We start from the raw sequence: 14,789 nt of genomic DNA, 5'->3' as shown, positions 1-14,789 counted from the left end.
TTAACTTTCTTCACTCAGTACTACTAATTTAACTTCCATTAAAGCAAAGTATCCTTCCTCTTCCTCCAGCCCAAGATAGGTACAGCTTAATTACAACTGTGTGCTATGCTAAGTGATGGGTTAACAGGTGAAATCACAATGCTGCCAGTCTAGTTGTGATTGGAAATATATCAGCCACAGTTGCAGCAGCAACTTTGGGGTTTGTTTTTCCAACAGATTTAAGCTGGAATTTTCAGAAAATGAGGCCAGGTCACCCTGCTTTTCATGAGCTTAATCAACCTCACTGTGTCCATTCCTGGAATAGCTGAAGCTGTCTGATTTACATGCAGCCAAGCTTGGAATGTGCCCACTGACTGGCAGGTTCAAGTACATTTTCGGTCAAAAGGGAAAGATCTATTACATTGAGGAAACGGTTATATTTTCTTCTGTCTACCTAGATTTACTTGTAATGCTTTATTCTGTGTACCTAGTTGCAGCCATGCATAAGGTTTGCATTTTCTAGTTATAATTATAACAAATCATGTTGGAACTTTTAACGAGACACATAGAAAGGCATTCTTTGTTACAGTTCACTGAATTAACCCATCTCATTCGTGAATCATTAATGATACTGACTGCTGGGTAAATTTACTTTGGTTGTAAATCTATAAATGGCATGGGAAGATGTGCTAGAATGATTTTTCATACTTAGCTTTTAAATGAGAATATTATAGTTTCAAGGAAGGTAGAGAAAAGATACACAGCAACCTTAAAAAGTTAACAGTTTTCAATCTGTAAGATTAATTCTACCATTCTGTTTCTTGTGGTTGTATATTGCAGCGAGTGAGTATATACAGACATACAGAAGTTGTCCACTTTAAGACTGTCCATTATGGGAGAGACTTTTTAAAACTGCTTCTTGAGGGAGCTTATTTACAGTGGACAACAGACACAGTTTAAAAATCAGGTAATTCAAAACACATGTGATGTTATTTGGAGTTATAAAGTGATCCAAGGTAGGAAACAGCAAGTCTGAATATGAAGAAGCATTTTCCTGAGAATCACAGCTGAGGAAAATGGACAGTTGTGTTTTCATTTAGACATTCTCACTCTTAACTTCAAATACAAGGTGTCATGTAATTAGTATAATTAGGATATACGAATAGATTAATATTCAGAATGGAATAATTATGTTTATTATTTTCTTCTCTTATTGAAGGACATAGGTATATATCAAGCTTTATTGAAATATTTTCCATTAGGACAGAGCTGGTATAAATTCAGGAATACATTGTGGCTTTAGCACAGCTGCATGGGGGAATTCCTCTAACTAAATACCTGCAAAAATTTTCATCTTGTGAGACTTTCTTAGGTTTCAAAATTTTTTCCCCCCTAAAATAGGAAACCCCAAACACAAACACTTTATCAAGGAAAAATTCAGACAACCTTCATGCAGAAATTATGTTCTTCAGGGGAATATACCTGTCACATAACTTTTTTACTCCATTTCACAGTTTTGCTATAGGATAGTTTGCTGGACATCATGAAAAAGTGCTATACCTCAGGCACACAAAAAGAGCACATGGCTTTGAAGTATTTTGAACCATGTTACTCTCCATTGCATAGGGAACTTGTAGACTTCTCATTTGAAGGGCTCTCTCTCTCCATCAAAAAAGAAGAACTGAATTCTGAAACACTTCAATTCAGCAACTCTCAGTTCTTTATGGTTGCTTGCAGGATTCACTAACAATATTTGCTAAACCATGGTGCAAGTTTCCTACAGCAACTAAGATGCAGTGCAAATAAGATCACACTGGGCAAAGTTTATTTTTAGTAAAGCTCTACAAAGCTCACATGTACACCTGTCAGTGATTGTGGCCTTAACAGTTTTTATCTGCTCATGGTTGACCCAGAGCCAGCCATGCTAATTTCACAGTAAAATCAGCTAGGACCATTATTTTCAAAGGTCTGTTTGCAATGCTAACACAGCATTCCTCTGAGCTTAGTTAATTTATTAATTTGTGTTTTTTCCTTAGATTTCTAGTCCAATTTATGCATATGGTAGAAGGTAACCTCTTATTTCCTAAGCATGTTGGATTCTTAGGATGTGTTTTGGACAATATGGACATAAACATGCATCAACTTCTGTCTCTATCTTTTGTTTGTATTTTGTCTAATGCACAGTTTAAAAAAATGTTCTTTTTCATACATTAAATACTCTGAAATAGTGTGTTTGAGTATGTTAGAAACAATAATCAGACAAAAAAGCAAAATGCCTTTATATGTTTTACTGTTGAACCACACGAACAAAGAAACCAATTAAAAATCAAAAATTATCACAACACAAAAATGTAATTAAATTTTCTTCTTTTATTTGTGTCTCCACCCAGGGTGTAAACACCCACTGAAGCATTCATTTATCTGTATCTCTGTCTCTAGCCTCACTATAACAATAATTAAATCCAGACTTAAAAATCTAACCCAAGAGTTTTTTAGAAGAAATCTCTGAGGGTTTTTTTCCCCGTTTCTGTTTCTAATTATATGAACGATGCAAACACTAGTAGTTTTATGGTGAAGGACAATGACTGGAGCAGTCTTCTTTAAAGGTATCTCTCAACAAGATATTCTGCAGGTAATATAACAGAGTTACAGTTTTCAGGTTTTATTTTGTACCATCCACATACACATTTCACTTTACTTTTTACATAAAACAGAACTTTATCAAACAGGACAAAAATAACTTATGATTGTATGAAAAGTAACTGTAAAAAAATCATAAAATTATACATACTAGCAGAGCAAAAAGTGTAACTAATTCTTTTGATTTTTTTTTTTTCATGACATGCAACAGGTATTTCTTTAGAGCAACTATCAGCCAGATATGCAGTATGGCAAATTAAGATCATATGTGTATATGTAAGTGTGCATAAATATGTAGATTACTTTGTAAGGTTTAGGAAAAACATAATCCCACTTTCTCTCCTTACCAAAGTGCTTTGTGTAAAAAATATTACACAAGATGCTGCTTTCTGTACAGAATAAAAGGAATTTTTTTTTCTTAAATACAAGCCCCCTCAGCTAATTTTAAATGGTAATTTTTGTTTGCTTTACCTGTTTCTAGAAAATATATATTAGAAAAACCCAAACCAACAAAACAAACTAACAACAAAATTCCATACAAAGAACAAAAAAGTGCTGTTTAAAAAAGTCTGCTATAAAATTACACAAGGAAAACAGGGAATAAACAGTTAAAATATAATTTTTATACTCATTCACACCTCTTCAAAGAAAGCTGAAAACAAAATACAATGTGACAGATTGACAGATGGTTTTAGCACTGCAATACTTCAGCACCTGGTATTATTAAACCATAATGCTTATATGCTTGTGTGTATATATACATAGAAAGGGAGATCCAAATAAACACTACACTCATACACTACCACATGTACATATGCACTTTCAAACTGTATTTTAAACTCCAGTGTAGATCCATTTCTAATGCAGATATAAATAGATCATTGAGTCTGAAAACAAGTGAATTGTATAAAAGGATGATTGTAAATAATTTCATGCTAATATTATTTCATGTCCATTGTCTAAAACAACTTCATCTTCTAGATACGAATCCCTTTAGAAAGTTAACAATCCAGCAATTAGAATAACAACATAAAAATCACTAAGGCACAAGTATTTGAAGATAACTCAGTAACTGGCATTACTTTATGTATTTTCCCAAGCACCTTTTTCATTGTAACATGTGACAAACACAATTCCCTAATTAAATATCTAAAATACTTGAGATAAAATCAGTGATTAAGTTGATGCCCTGAAGTCAGTCTGGTTTCAAAGAGAATAATGAAATAATTGTGACGAATTCTCTCTGTCTCTGAAAGAGAAGTAAACATAGGCATACCTTTTTACAGACTGGTAGCCCACTCTCATGTGCTTGATGTAACTATAACTCCTTCTTTTTAGGATTAAGGCTCATGGAAAGCTGTGAATATATATATATTATATATGTGCGAAATAATGAATTAACAACTTGCAGAAGTTTCCTTTTTTAAATGTAACTGATGAAGCCCCAAATTATGAATGCCCTTTTTGAATTCTGTACCCCCACTTTTCCTTTGGTCAGGAAGTTTCAAAATGTAAAATCCCCCACTCTACTGAACAGCTTGTACATTCAGATACTAGAAAAATATTTCAAAAGGTTTAAAAGTCAGGGTATTACAGATCTGAAGACAGCAACAATATTTCAGTTTTGTGCACAGCAATGGACAAATTCTGAACAACCACATGGTTAAAAGAACCTTGAAGGATTTGTATGTACAAAATATGTATGTACACATGTATGTACACACATACGTCCACAATGAGCCTGATTCTGCTCTTGCTGACTTTGGTGGAACAAAACACAGTCCCACACATTTGAAATTGAAGTGTTCATTGTGACTAATTATTCCTGCTGAATCAACTTATGCTTGTGCAGTGAATGCATAATGGGCTTTAAGATAGCACAAAATAAAGCTTAATTAAAAAGTGAAACTTGTGGTCAATGCACTGGGCCAGATCATACGCTAATGCCAAAGGACTGTGTGTGTATAGCTGTAAGGGATGCCTGATGTCATTTAACTGAATGCAAACTGCATATTATAACATGTGGACCTAGTATTGCAAGCTGGAGCAGGGGGACACCTTCACCTGTGATGTGAGAAGCAGAATAAAAGGGGGAAGAACTCAGCACAGAGTTATCTGTATTTTAGTCACACTACTTCTTATTGTAGTTCATTTATGTGCATGGTTTATCCATATACTCTACACATTAATTGGACAAAAATCTCTCCATTAAACATTTAAGCACATACGCCTGCACATAAGAATATATTTAATGAATAAAAACCTCAAAAGATTGCCAGTGTTTATAAACATCTGGACATAAATTCACCTATTCAACATAATAGCAAATTATGAATCTGAGCCAAATGCACTGAAAAACTCAAAAAATTTTTGCAGAAAAAAAAGAGTTTGTATAAACATTTTTTTAATGTTCATCTTTCCAGAAGAGTGATTTCAGAAGCATAGTTGCGGTCTAGCCTGTAAGAACAAACTGAATTTCTGTCCTTACTGTATCAGGTCATGAGAATGTTAAGATGCACACTACACAGTTAAGAAGTCTACAAAATAGATGAACAGGAATTAATCACGTAAATACTCAGTTCTGCATAATGTAAGAGTTGTTTCCAAGGTACACAGGATCACAGTGATGGCATGTCTTCACTGCAAAATACTGGATTTAACTCATAATCTTGGTACCTTTCATGAAGGGCAACACATTTGCTTTCATCCTGGACTAAATTCAAGGACTAGAGCCTGACACTGAGTAGGAAAATCAAAACCACCAAACCAGTTCAGCTTTACCTCTAAGTAAGCACAGGGAACACAGCACACCTAAGAGCAGTTCTTTCTGAAAATGTGTTATAGAAAATATTAGGGCAATAAAAATTTAATTGAATCAATACAAATTGTTTTTTAAAAAAATCTGTAGAATTTAAGGAAGAATCTTTCCTACGCAGTGTTTTAAACCTCCCTACAGAATACTATAGCACGTACAGCAATAAAGCTCTACAATATAATTAAAAGGCAACAGAAAGTTAAAATGTACTTATTCTTATCTGGCATCTGTGCTAAATAGAGACAAAGTCTATGTAAATTCTCGTGTGTTGAACCCTTCTTATTCATGCTTAAAGCATTGGGTTGGAATGAATATTGGAAAAACAGCAACAGCCATATTGTATGGCTTAAAATACAGAGGGAAGGAAGAGACACATAACTCGAGGCCTGTAAGAAATCCAGTACCAATGATCTTTGACTCCAAAAAGAAGCCACATCACCACGTCCAATGGGGAGTGCAAACTTATATGTCTAATTTCTCTCCCTTCTGGATACTGGTGTGTGTTTACCTTCGGAAGCATCACATGCAAACAGGTTGTGCAAAAAGCTGTATGCCTTTGAAATGGTTTGTAGTATGCTCTAGTTTTACTTCTTTTCCTCTTTTGAAAAACGTATTTTCTAAAGCTTTGTTCTTCAGTAAGTGCACCCATTCAGCTTGAAAGGATTGCAGCTAACAAGCAGTTTTCTTATTTGGTCTCTGAATTCCCTTTGAGAAATTGCAAAGAAGAAATAATAAAAAAATAGAGTTGCTGTGCCACAGATGAGAAGAAAAGAAACAATTGCTAAGGTTTTGGCAAAGCTTGCTTTCTCCAAACATTCCCCTTCTCAGTTGGAGCTTGATTAAATGAAGAATTCTCAGTGATTGCTTTTTTCCTCTCCATTATGTATGTATATCCAGTCATATCCCCATACATACGTGGCAGTTTCACGGAGAGAAACATTTTGTGGAGAAATACAAGAAGGGCAAGTTGAAATGGAATGAAGTTCTTGTAACTAGATTTATATTACTTTAGCCTTCAGTGTACACGGAAGAAAGCTGGCTAGAACGACGATCCACTGCATTTACTTGTAGGAAACTGCTGTCCTCTGGCGTGCTGCAAGCTGAATCACCAAAGATACCTATGGACCCTGCTGGAAAGTCATACACTAGGGAAAAAACCCAAAAACCAGTTAATTAACTAGGATAGCTATATCATGGAATATGTCCTAATACTTATACATAGAGCTGGAAATGGTTTTAAATCAAATACACAAACAAAACAAACAAGCCAACATACATTTGAAATTAATTACATAACTTACTGCTTACCAACGGAGGAATTTTCAGTTCTGTCAGAATCGAGTCTGATGTACAGTAGATTTCATCACAACTAACACTTCTCCATATAATGGGTGTTAAAATTGTGATAATTTTAAAAATAAACTTCATGCTTACTTAACAAATTTCATCATACTGAACTCATGATAAAAGACAATAAAATATTGTAGAACAAACTGCTGTAAAGCAGACCCTGGCACAGAAATTACTACCTTCTACAAGCAGTGGTAGTAAACACGAGAGTAACTGTTTGCATAAAAACTGCCACCTTTTGGATAACAGGTTTACATACTGTGAGATGCCTCTTTGAAATTACAGGTGCATTGGCTTTGCAATGCACTACTGAAGGACCAAGGTTTAAAAGGGATTTCAAAGAACAATAAATGTTAAGTGAATTCATCCTGTGTGGAAGGACAGTAAAAGACTTGGTGCTTAGTTGTGCTTAGGCCTTAAGATTAGGTTCACTGTCTTGTACTGATCCTTGCACAGAGGGAACTTTCTCCTTTCCAGAGCAGCATACAAGCCTCTGAGGTGTTTTGCATCTGGGCAGAGACTAAGTTAAGTGCACACAGAAAGCGCACACCCAGGCAGTTCTTGTCATGGAAATGTGAAAAAATTAAATTCAAGACTGATAAAACCCAAACATACACAAAAGCAAAATCAGTGGTTTGAATCATCTCAGGTCCCTGCCACAACACATGCAGTGAAGTGGAGTGGCTGCAGAAATATCACACAGGGCTCAATGGACTGCATTTCAAAGCAAATACACAAGCTAGAGAGTGTTTGACCCCCACAGGTTAGAACCTTGAGAAGCCCTCAACAGAGTACAGTTTATACACAAGCCAATTGTTGCTGTCACCCATGGTGACTGCCTGCCTCCCCATGCCAACCACTCCACAAAGGTCTGAAAACCATCTCCTCTTTTTGAGTCAAAGAGTCAAGTCTGTCATGAGACATCCCAGGCACATCCACTCACATAACTCAAGCAGCTCAACGTTCACAAACTGTACACAGTCATCCACGAAGTCACCAGCTGTCATTTACCTGTGATACCAGAATGACCTGAAAAAGTTCGATGGAAAAGGCCAAGCCCTGCCTGGCCCGCTGATGTGGGAGCTAAGCAGTCTTCAAAAGGAGGAACCATATTGCAAGAAACACCATGTTGTACATTCTTCTGAGCATCAGCATGATGTGGAGGGCAGAAAGTCTGAAGTTGCCCATATAAACCTAGAACAAGGAGAAAAAGGCCATCAGTAAAAGACCTGGACAGAGATCCAAAGGATAGTATTTGGAACTGCAGCTGAGAGACTGATAAAAACCTCAACTACCATAATACCAGGTCTTCAATAATTTTACACAAATAAAGTAGTGTTGATATGAAGCTCCCTAAAACTTCCTCCATTTGCTACCAATTTCAAACACAATCTGCTTCATCTTCTGATATCCTGATTCCAAGCATGACTTGTGAGAGGCACTGACTGTCTAGAAGTTGAAATTTTTCAGGAAATTTCTCCCTGTACTCTGCAATCCTGCTGTCTGAACTGGTTCTCTCCAGAGACCACAGTGGGCATCTGCCTGAAAAATCTAAGAAAATGCTTAATTCAAAATAAAGGAAGATTACCCAAGAAAAGTCTGAGTAACACTTGAGAGTCTGTCACCGATACCAAGACAACCGGCTGACAGTGGGGACATACGCAGAGACTCTGAAGGGCTGCTAGATGATGACGGGGCCTGCTTTTTGCATGTACAGGGTGAGAGCCTAACGCACTCATCGGCAGCAATAAGTCCCCAGGGAAGAGAACCAAGACCACTATGTCACATGGCAGAAAAATCCCCACTAGGGTTTTCTTTCTAAAAGGTTTTTGTTCCTGAAGTGATATTTCAGAGAGGCATATAAGCACTGAGCAAATTCACACTGAAGTCCATGCCAAAGTATGTATTTATATAACAAAAATCACTCTTCTTTGTAGGAGAGGGACACATATGCAGTCTAAGGAGGCACAGACAGATACTCTGCGGTAGGTTGGTCAAAAGATTTTCTCATGGAAGCAAGGTCTTTTCTCCTGCCTAAAGAACTGCTGTCTAAGCTTGGAGATCTTGTTCAGTCTGAAAGAAGGCTTTTATATGTAGAAGATCATTGGGATGCATTTATTTCTGTTTTCTATACTATGGTCTTAAGAGTAAATGTCAGAAGTAAAACCACAAATCAGTATTAGGATATCTGTATTCTTTTCTTTTAAGAAAAACTGTGAATCAAGCTCCTCTCTCCCAGTGCTGTGTCTCCTTGTTCTCACCACTCTCTTTCTCTGCATAAAGGAAAAACACAGATGGTAACACCATCAAGGTGTTACATAGAAGTTGTAGGCCTTGACAGTCCAAAAATAGGCCCAGGAACAATAGACTCTCTGAAGATTTTATTAGCAAACAACTTACTGCCTAAAGGCTGGTGTGCTATTCTCTTGATAAAGAATATGTTGAGGTAAGTCATACCTAAAAGCCACTGTCAGAAAAACAACCCCCTAACTCTGAAAGCATTTTAAGGAATTTCCTATGACATTACTGTCATCAGAAAAAGCTGTTGTGTACGGCTGTATCCTCTAGCCAGTCTATTTAATCAATATCCATATTACCAAGTCATTCCAGATGAATTTCCTTCTGGCATAGAAAGATCAATAAGATGAAATAGCAATAAAACATTCCCTAAACCCATCAACATCAGGGGAAAAAGAAGGAAAAGGGGGGAAAAGAAAACACTTTTTAATGCATTTTTTATATAAAAGAAAAAAGAGAAGAGAGGAGAGAGGAGAGAGAGGAGAGAAGCCCAAAGAAAAATAAAAAGTAGAAGCATGGCTCCTCTTGCACAGCAGGCAAAATATCTCTCTTTGTGTGAGACTCTGTGCTCACTCCCAGAGAGGCTGAACACTCACAGATTTCATTGTCTTTTGCAAGAGTTGCCCTAGCTGTGAGATGATGGTTTCAATCCTTTTTTTTTTTCTTTTAAAGTTTAACCACAGCAAAACTGAGTCAGACTGTTGGGAATTTACAAGCCATCAATCCTTAAATATTCAGTCTTGATATTTAAGAATCAACTGTAGTAAAACAATAGAAAATTAAAGAAAAAACAATAGCCATCCAAAACTTAATTTTGAAGCTACATTAGCTACATGAAGCTATTGACAGGTTTTGCCTTCTTTAAATATGTTTTCAAAATAAACTTTTTTTCTCAACCAGCAATAAGACACAACGTGCAAGTTTATTGTTGAGTCAGACTAGTTACCAGAAACAACCATTTCAATTTATATGTGAGTGGTCTGAACTAGCTGGCAAGGTCCTTCAAGACACATGCTGAAGTGTCCTTTCACATTACTCTGTGCTCATTCTCTATTTATGCCTCTCACAGCATCCTGTTATCAGTGTAGAACAATCTGCCAGTAACTTTGACTACTGCAAGGTCAAATCTGGCAGAAAAAATACTGACCTTGGCGTTGTACTATTGTTGAGTCACATTCTCTCTATTTGGTCATTTCCTGCTTAAGTAAAAAATATTGTCCAGCAAAGATTTGACCCAGTAGTACATTAAACTCTAAACAGCAGAAAGCACCAGGAAGTGCACAAAGCACTTATATTGGCTAGAAAATTCCCCAAAAAATTTTTATTATGGAAAGAGAGCACAGAAAAGTAATGCAACTTTCCTAGATACATGTTCTTTTCATAATTCAGTGTCAATTATCCATCTTATAAGACAGAGAGCTATAAACAAGAATAAAAGCATATGTAGTTCTCTCCCCTCAGTTATTTAGCTCTATTCTAAATGTTTTTGTCTGCATCTACAGTGCATCAAGTGGAAGGGTAGAGGTCTTAGAACTGGAGCCCAACATGAAAGCAAAATCTCCTAACTTGGTGTCAGGAGCTCTTTCCTTTATTCACACAGTGCCATACCCAAGATAATCTCCAGTACAGCTCAATGTAGGATAACATGAAACCACATGCAATTCAGGCCCTAGACCCTGATCATATCTAGCCCATCATTCAAAATTATCTGCTAGAGAACTACCTGTAGTATCAGATTTCTGTGTTTTCATGCAGCACTGGAAAAATATAAAAAAAGGCAAACAGTTTGGCTAATAAAGTTCCAGCAGCTGAACATTTCCTCTCAGGACTGCAACTCCGGATTGTACAAGTTGGTCTCTTATTAAACTGTTTAAAGCACACACATGCACAGGGTTATATCAATTGCGTTTCTTTGAATCAGTTACACTACAGCCAAGATCCATGATGTCAAGATACAGAGCAAACAGTCTTTCTTCTGACATGATGGTATTATTTCCTTAGGAAAGTGAAGTATTTTTAAATATGATAAAATAGCTGTATGCTGCAAGAATTGCCTCTAAAAGCAAGAAGCTCTTGTTCTTTATCATACAAAGAGCTTTGTCCTGACAGGTGTTGAATATCTGAAAAGTCCAGGTGGAGAGCCCATCTCAAATTCACACCTGAAACTGTGGTCCATATAAGTTTGGGATAGAGTCCTTCTCCCATTGAACTGATGTGGACAAAGATTTCCTTGCAGATACGCAATGAATGACTGCCACAGTTATAATTTCCATAAGGTAGGAAGTTTCTAATGGATATCCATTCCCTCCTCAGTCATCTCTCTGCCTGGCATAACAAAGAAAGAGTATTTTCTCAAGAAAAGCATTACAACTGCCATTAAGAAATATACATCATGAGTGAGTAGTCATTACTGCTACAGTATGTAAAAATGACACCTGTCTTTGGCCTGTAATACTTCAAAATAGTGTTCCTCTGCAGTATATTTTTACATGTTCACCAGGCGAACTACACAATACCAAGTAATCATCTGGTACCATCCGGCTGCTAGGAACAAAAGGAAAAGAGAGTAAGAGAGAGCTATGAGTCACATACTGTACTAACAGACTGATTTCCAAATGTGAAAAGCTGTTTCCGTTTATTGAAATCTGATTTTTTGTAATTCAAAGATAACTATTACTAGTGAGCTATCTGTATAGATACACTAGTGTCACTAACTCATATCAGCTAACAATTTTTTTAAATAAATGGTAACTTCTTTTTTAATGAATACTTTGTATGATTTTTTAATTTTTTTCCATTATTCAGCCAGCTCTGAAAATCAGTCTAAAAAGAAAGCTGTAACCCTTTACTAAGATGAATAACAATTACCTAAAGTAAGAATTTTAAGGAAATCTGCAGGCAGAGTCCTGAAGGCTACTTCCCAGAGTCTTTCAAAAGCAAAGGTGCCTTAAAATATCAGTGCCAGCCTCTGAAGCACCTAATTTGAAGCCCTGCAACAGTGACAAACAACTAATGTCAGCGATGAAGATTCTTCCTTCTTACCCTGGATGTGGACGGTATTTGGTTGAAAAAAAGGGCTTTCTGCTGGCTGGTATGTCTTTAGAGGCAATCCTGCAGGCTGTTGAAGCTGGGGAGGTTGTGGAGTCTGTCTCTGCGACATGGGATGTGGAGCAGACATTCTCTGGTGGCTGATGTCATGAGGAGAAGGAGCTGGAGCAACAAACCTATGAGTTCAAAACCACAAAACTGTAAAATCTCCAATACATAAGAGCTAAAGATTGTTTCTACTTTATTTAGTTCACTATCATATTTAGCTATTTGCATAGATACAGACTTGATTTAAGAGTGTGCAGCCCAAATAAGAGATGATATATTTTTATATCATGACATATCATTAGATTTGACACCTGTGAAATTAACATGCTAAACTGACCCTTATTATGGGAAACTCCTTTTAATCCACTCCTTCTGTGTCTAAGTCTTAATGGGAGGAGATGCCTCATGGGGGACCTAATTTCTTAGGCATTGCCAGCTGTTCATTTTAAGGCTTTATATCAATCAATTTTATCTATCAATAAGTAGCTGTCCTTCCTGAAGGACAATCTGAAGGCAATATAATGTAAATAGAGACAAGTGTTAAATTGCTTCCAGAGTCTGACCAGATCAAAATGTTGATCTGGATTCAAATTATAAACTTGAAAGCCTCACAGACCAGAAGAACTCTTGAAAATAAACCTGGTGGTGGAGCTGCCACATAGGTTCAGTGGTATGTTTTGCACAGCTCTGTCACTACTGGCACTGCAAGGATACACACTACTTTTGAAGGTTTTAAACAAGAGTTTTATGGACTTTACTTTTTTCATGGGCTTTTGTTCTACATTTCCTTAAAACTGCATACCTCAAAGTACACTACAGATAGGTGCTATGATCATATTTGTGGACAGAAAACCACCCACTAGACCAATGGGATCTGATTAGTTAATGAAAGCTCAGCCTGGGCTCAGGAATGGCTCTGGGTCACTTTCTCATCCATGAGAGGAGAGATGGAAAGGCCAACAAAAAAGAGCCAGGATATTTCTGCAAGAGGATGAGTAGAAACTGATGCAGTATTCCTGTCACAGATCAGCCTCTCCATTGCTAAAAGCAAGCTGCAAGTCTGCTGAGAGAGTATCCATCTATCCTTTCCTGTGTGCTCAGTAGCTGCTGCTAGAAGGGATTAGAGCTTGCAGTTAACACAGTCTACCAGTATCCTAAAATGGGGATCTGGTCCTTGTTGTCCTGAGACTAAACCTCAACACACAATATGACTTTAAGATAGTAAAAAAGTATGATTTTCCTGAAGAAATGTAAGGAAGCTTTTATTACATCCTGAATACAAGAGAAGGTGCAACTGCAGTAGTGGCACTACAAACCACCTCTGGACAGGGTCATTGTATAGGTTATAACTGCATTTAAATCCAAGTCACCTGAGATCTTTTATGCTGCAGCTCAGAATCTGCATCTGCCACACACATTATCTGCTTCATTTCAACTTCATTTGAAAGCTATTTACTGGTAGTCCATAATCTGTATTTGGAGTGTACCAAGCATCAAGATGAACTGTGGATGATTTTCTACCTACTCAGTTTTCTTTGGGAATCACATTTTTATGTATATTAGATGGCGTTTGAATGGTCTTGGTGCTGAGGTGATATCAACTTCATAAGCACATCTTCAGATATGCTATATAGATGGAGGAGATAAAGATGTCACTACTGAATTTGAGTCTTTAATGTGTCAAGTATTTAATTGTTCCAGATAACTGATGCAGAGTAGACTTAAAGACATATTAAGGAGGAAGGGAACAAAGCATGCATGTGTTTCATCACCATACTAGAGAAAAACTTTTTTAAAAAGAGAAATCAGTAGTGATATTGTGATAATAAAATCAGAGACTTAAAAAGCGCTGCAACTACCTGGTTATATGTCTCCTGAGTAATGACTGTAGTTAGTCTTTTGTATAGCACTCACAGAGAAAGACTGTTAGCTGCTGCTAGAGATGAAAAGCAATGCACAGACAGTCTTTAATACTATTAATTATTTTAAAAATCATGGTATATAATCCTGTGTTTTCAAAATTAATTTGTGAAAATTAATATCTGAAAAATGGTTTTAACCAGCACCCACCAACAGGGAAAAAATCCTTTTCAAAACTCAAAGGGAAAAGCACAGTTTAAGAGATTTCACATTTGATTTAACATTCAAAAAAACCCTCCCAATAATAATGAACTATATTGTATAGTCAGACAGGGCTCCATTTTAATAGACATTAGTGGTCTCTATAATGATCTATATATCATTTCATGAATCCCAGGCTTACTCATATGCATGTCCATAGTTATCTACCTTTTCTTTCCTTCTGCTTAACAAAAGAAAAACTTGTATTTGTCTCAGTTCAGTATGTTACTGGGGGAACTGCAAATTTAATTCTGTTCCTGAGACAATCAGGACCAGCTTGTAACCACTTGGAAATTACTATCAAGAACTGTGGCCAAGCCTAGGAGTTGATGCACTCAGGAACCAGCCATATTTGCAGAAAGTTGCCCTTCCCCGTGCTTGATGGGTACAAAATCAGAGCAGGAATATTTCTGGAGCCATTAAGAAGCCTCTTCCTTTCCAATAGTAGCTGGGAAAAGGTGTCCTCCTGGGGAATGACTAGATTTAGTAG

At 36.7% G+C, this 14,789-nt stretch overlaps 1 protein-coding gene across 6 annotated transcripts in view; it reads right to left on the bottom strand.

Moving 5' to 3' along the window:
* Positions 1-642: 642 nt before the first annotated feature.
* Positions 643-14,789, bottom strand: part of GLIS3 (GLIS family zinc finger 3) — a 160,107-nt gene continuing 145,960 nt past the window's right edge. For all 6 annotated transcript variants that reach the window (XM_051788406.1, XM_051788407.1, XM_051788402.1 and 3 more), the window contains 3 exons: positions 12,125-12,306; positions 7,796-7,978; positions 643-6,579 (listed from right to left, as the gene is read on the bottom strand). In XM_051788406.1, the coding sequence (XP_051644366.1) occupies positions 6,443-6,579; positions 7,796-7,978; positions 12,125-12,306 (502 nt within the window). In that variant the 3' untranslated portion in view covers positions 643-6,442. The remainder of the gene's footprint in view (positions 6,580-7,795; positions 7,979-12,124; positions 12,307-14,789) is intronic.

This window comes from Manacus candei, unplaced genomic scaffold (assembly GCF_025592945.1).
Source record: "Manacus candei isolate 608988 ecotype Guabito, Panama unplaced genomic scaffold, ASM2559294v1 h1tg000024l, whole genome shotgun sequence".
NCBI lineage: Eukaryota > Metazoa > Chordata > Aves > Passeriformes > Pipridae > Manacus > Manacus candei.
The sequence above is the reverse complement of the archived record's forward strand: the minus strand, read 5'-3'. Positions and strand labels throughout refer to the sequence as shown.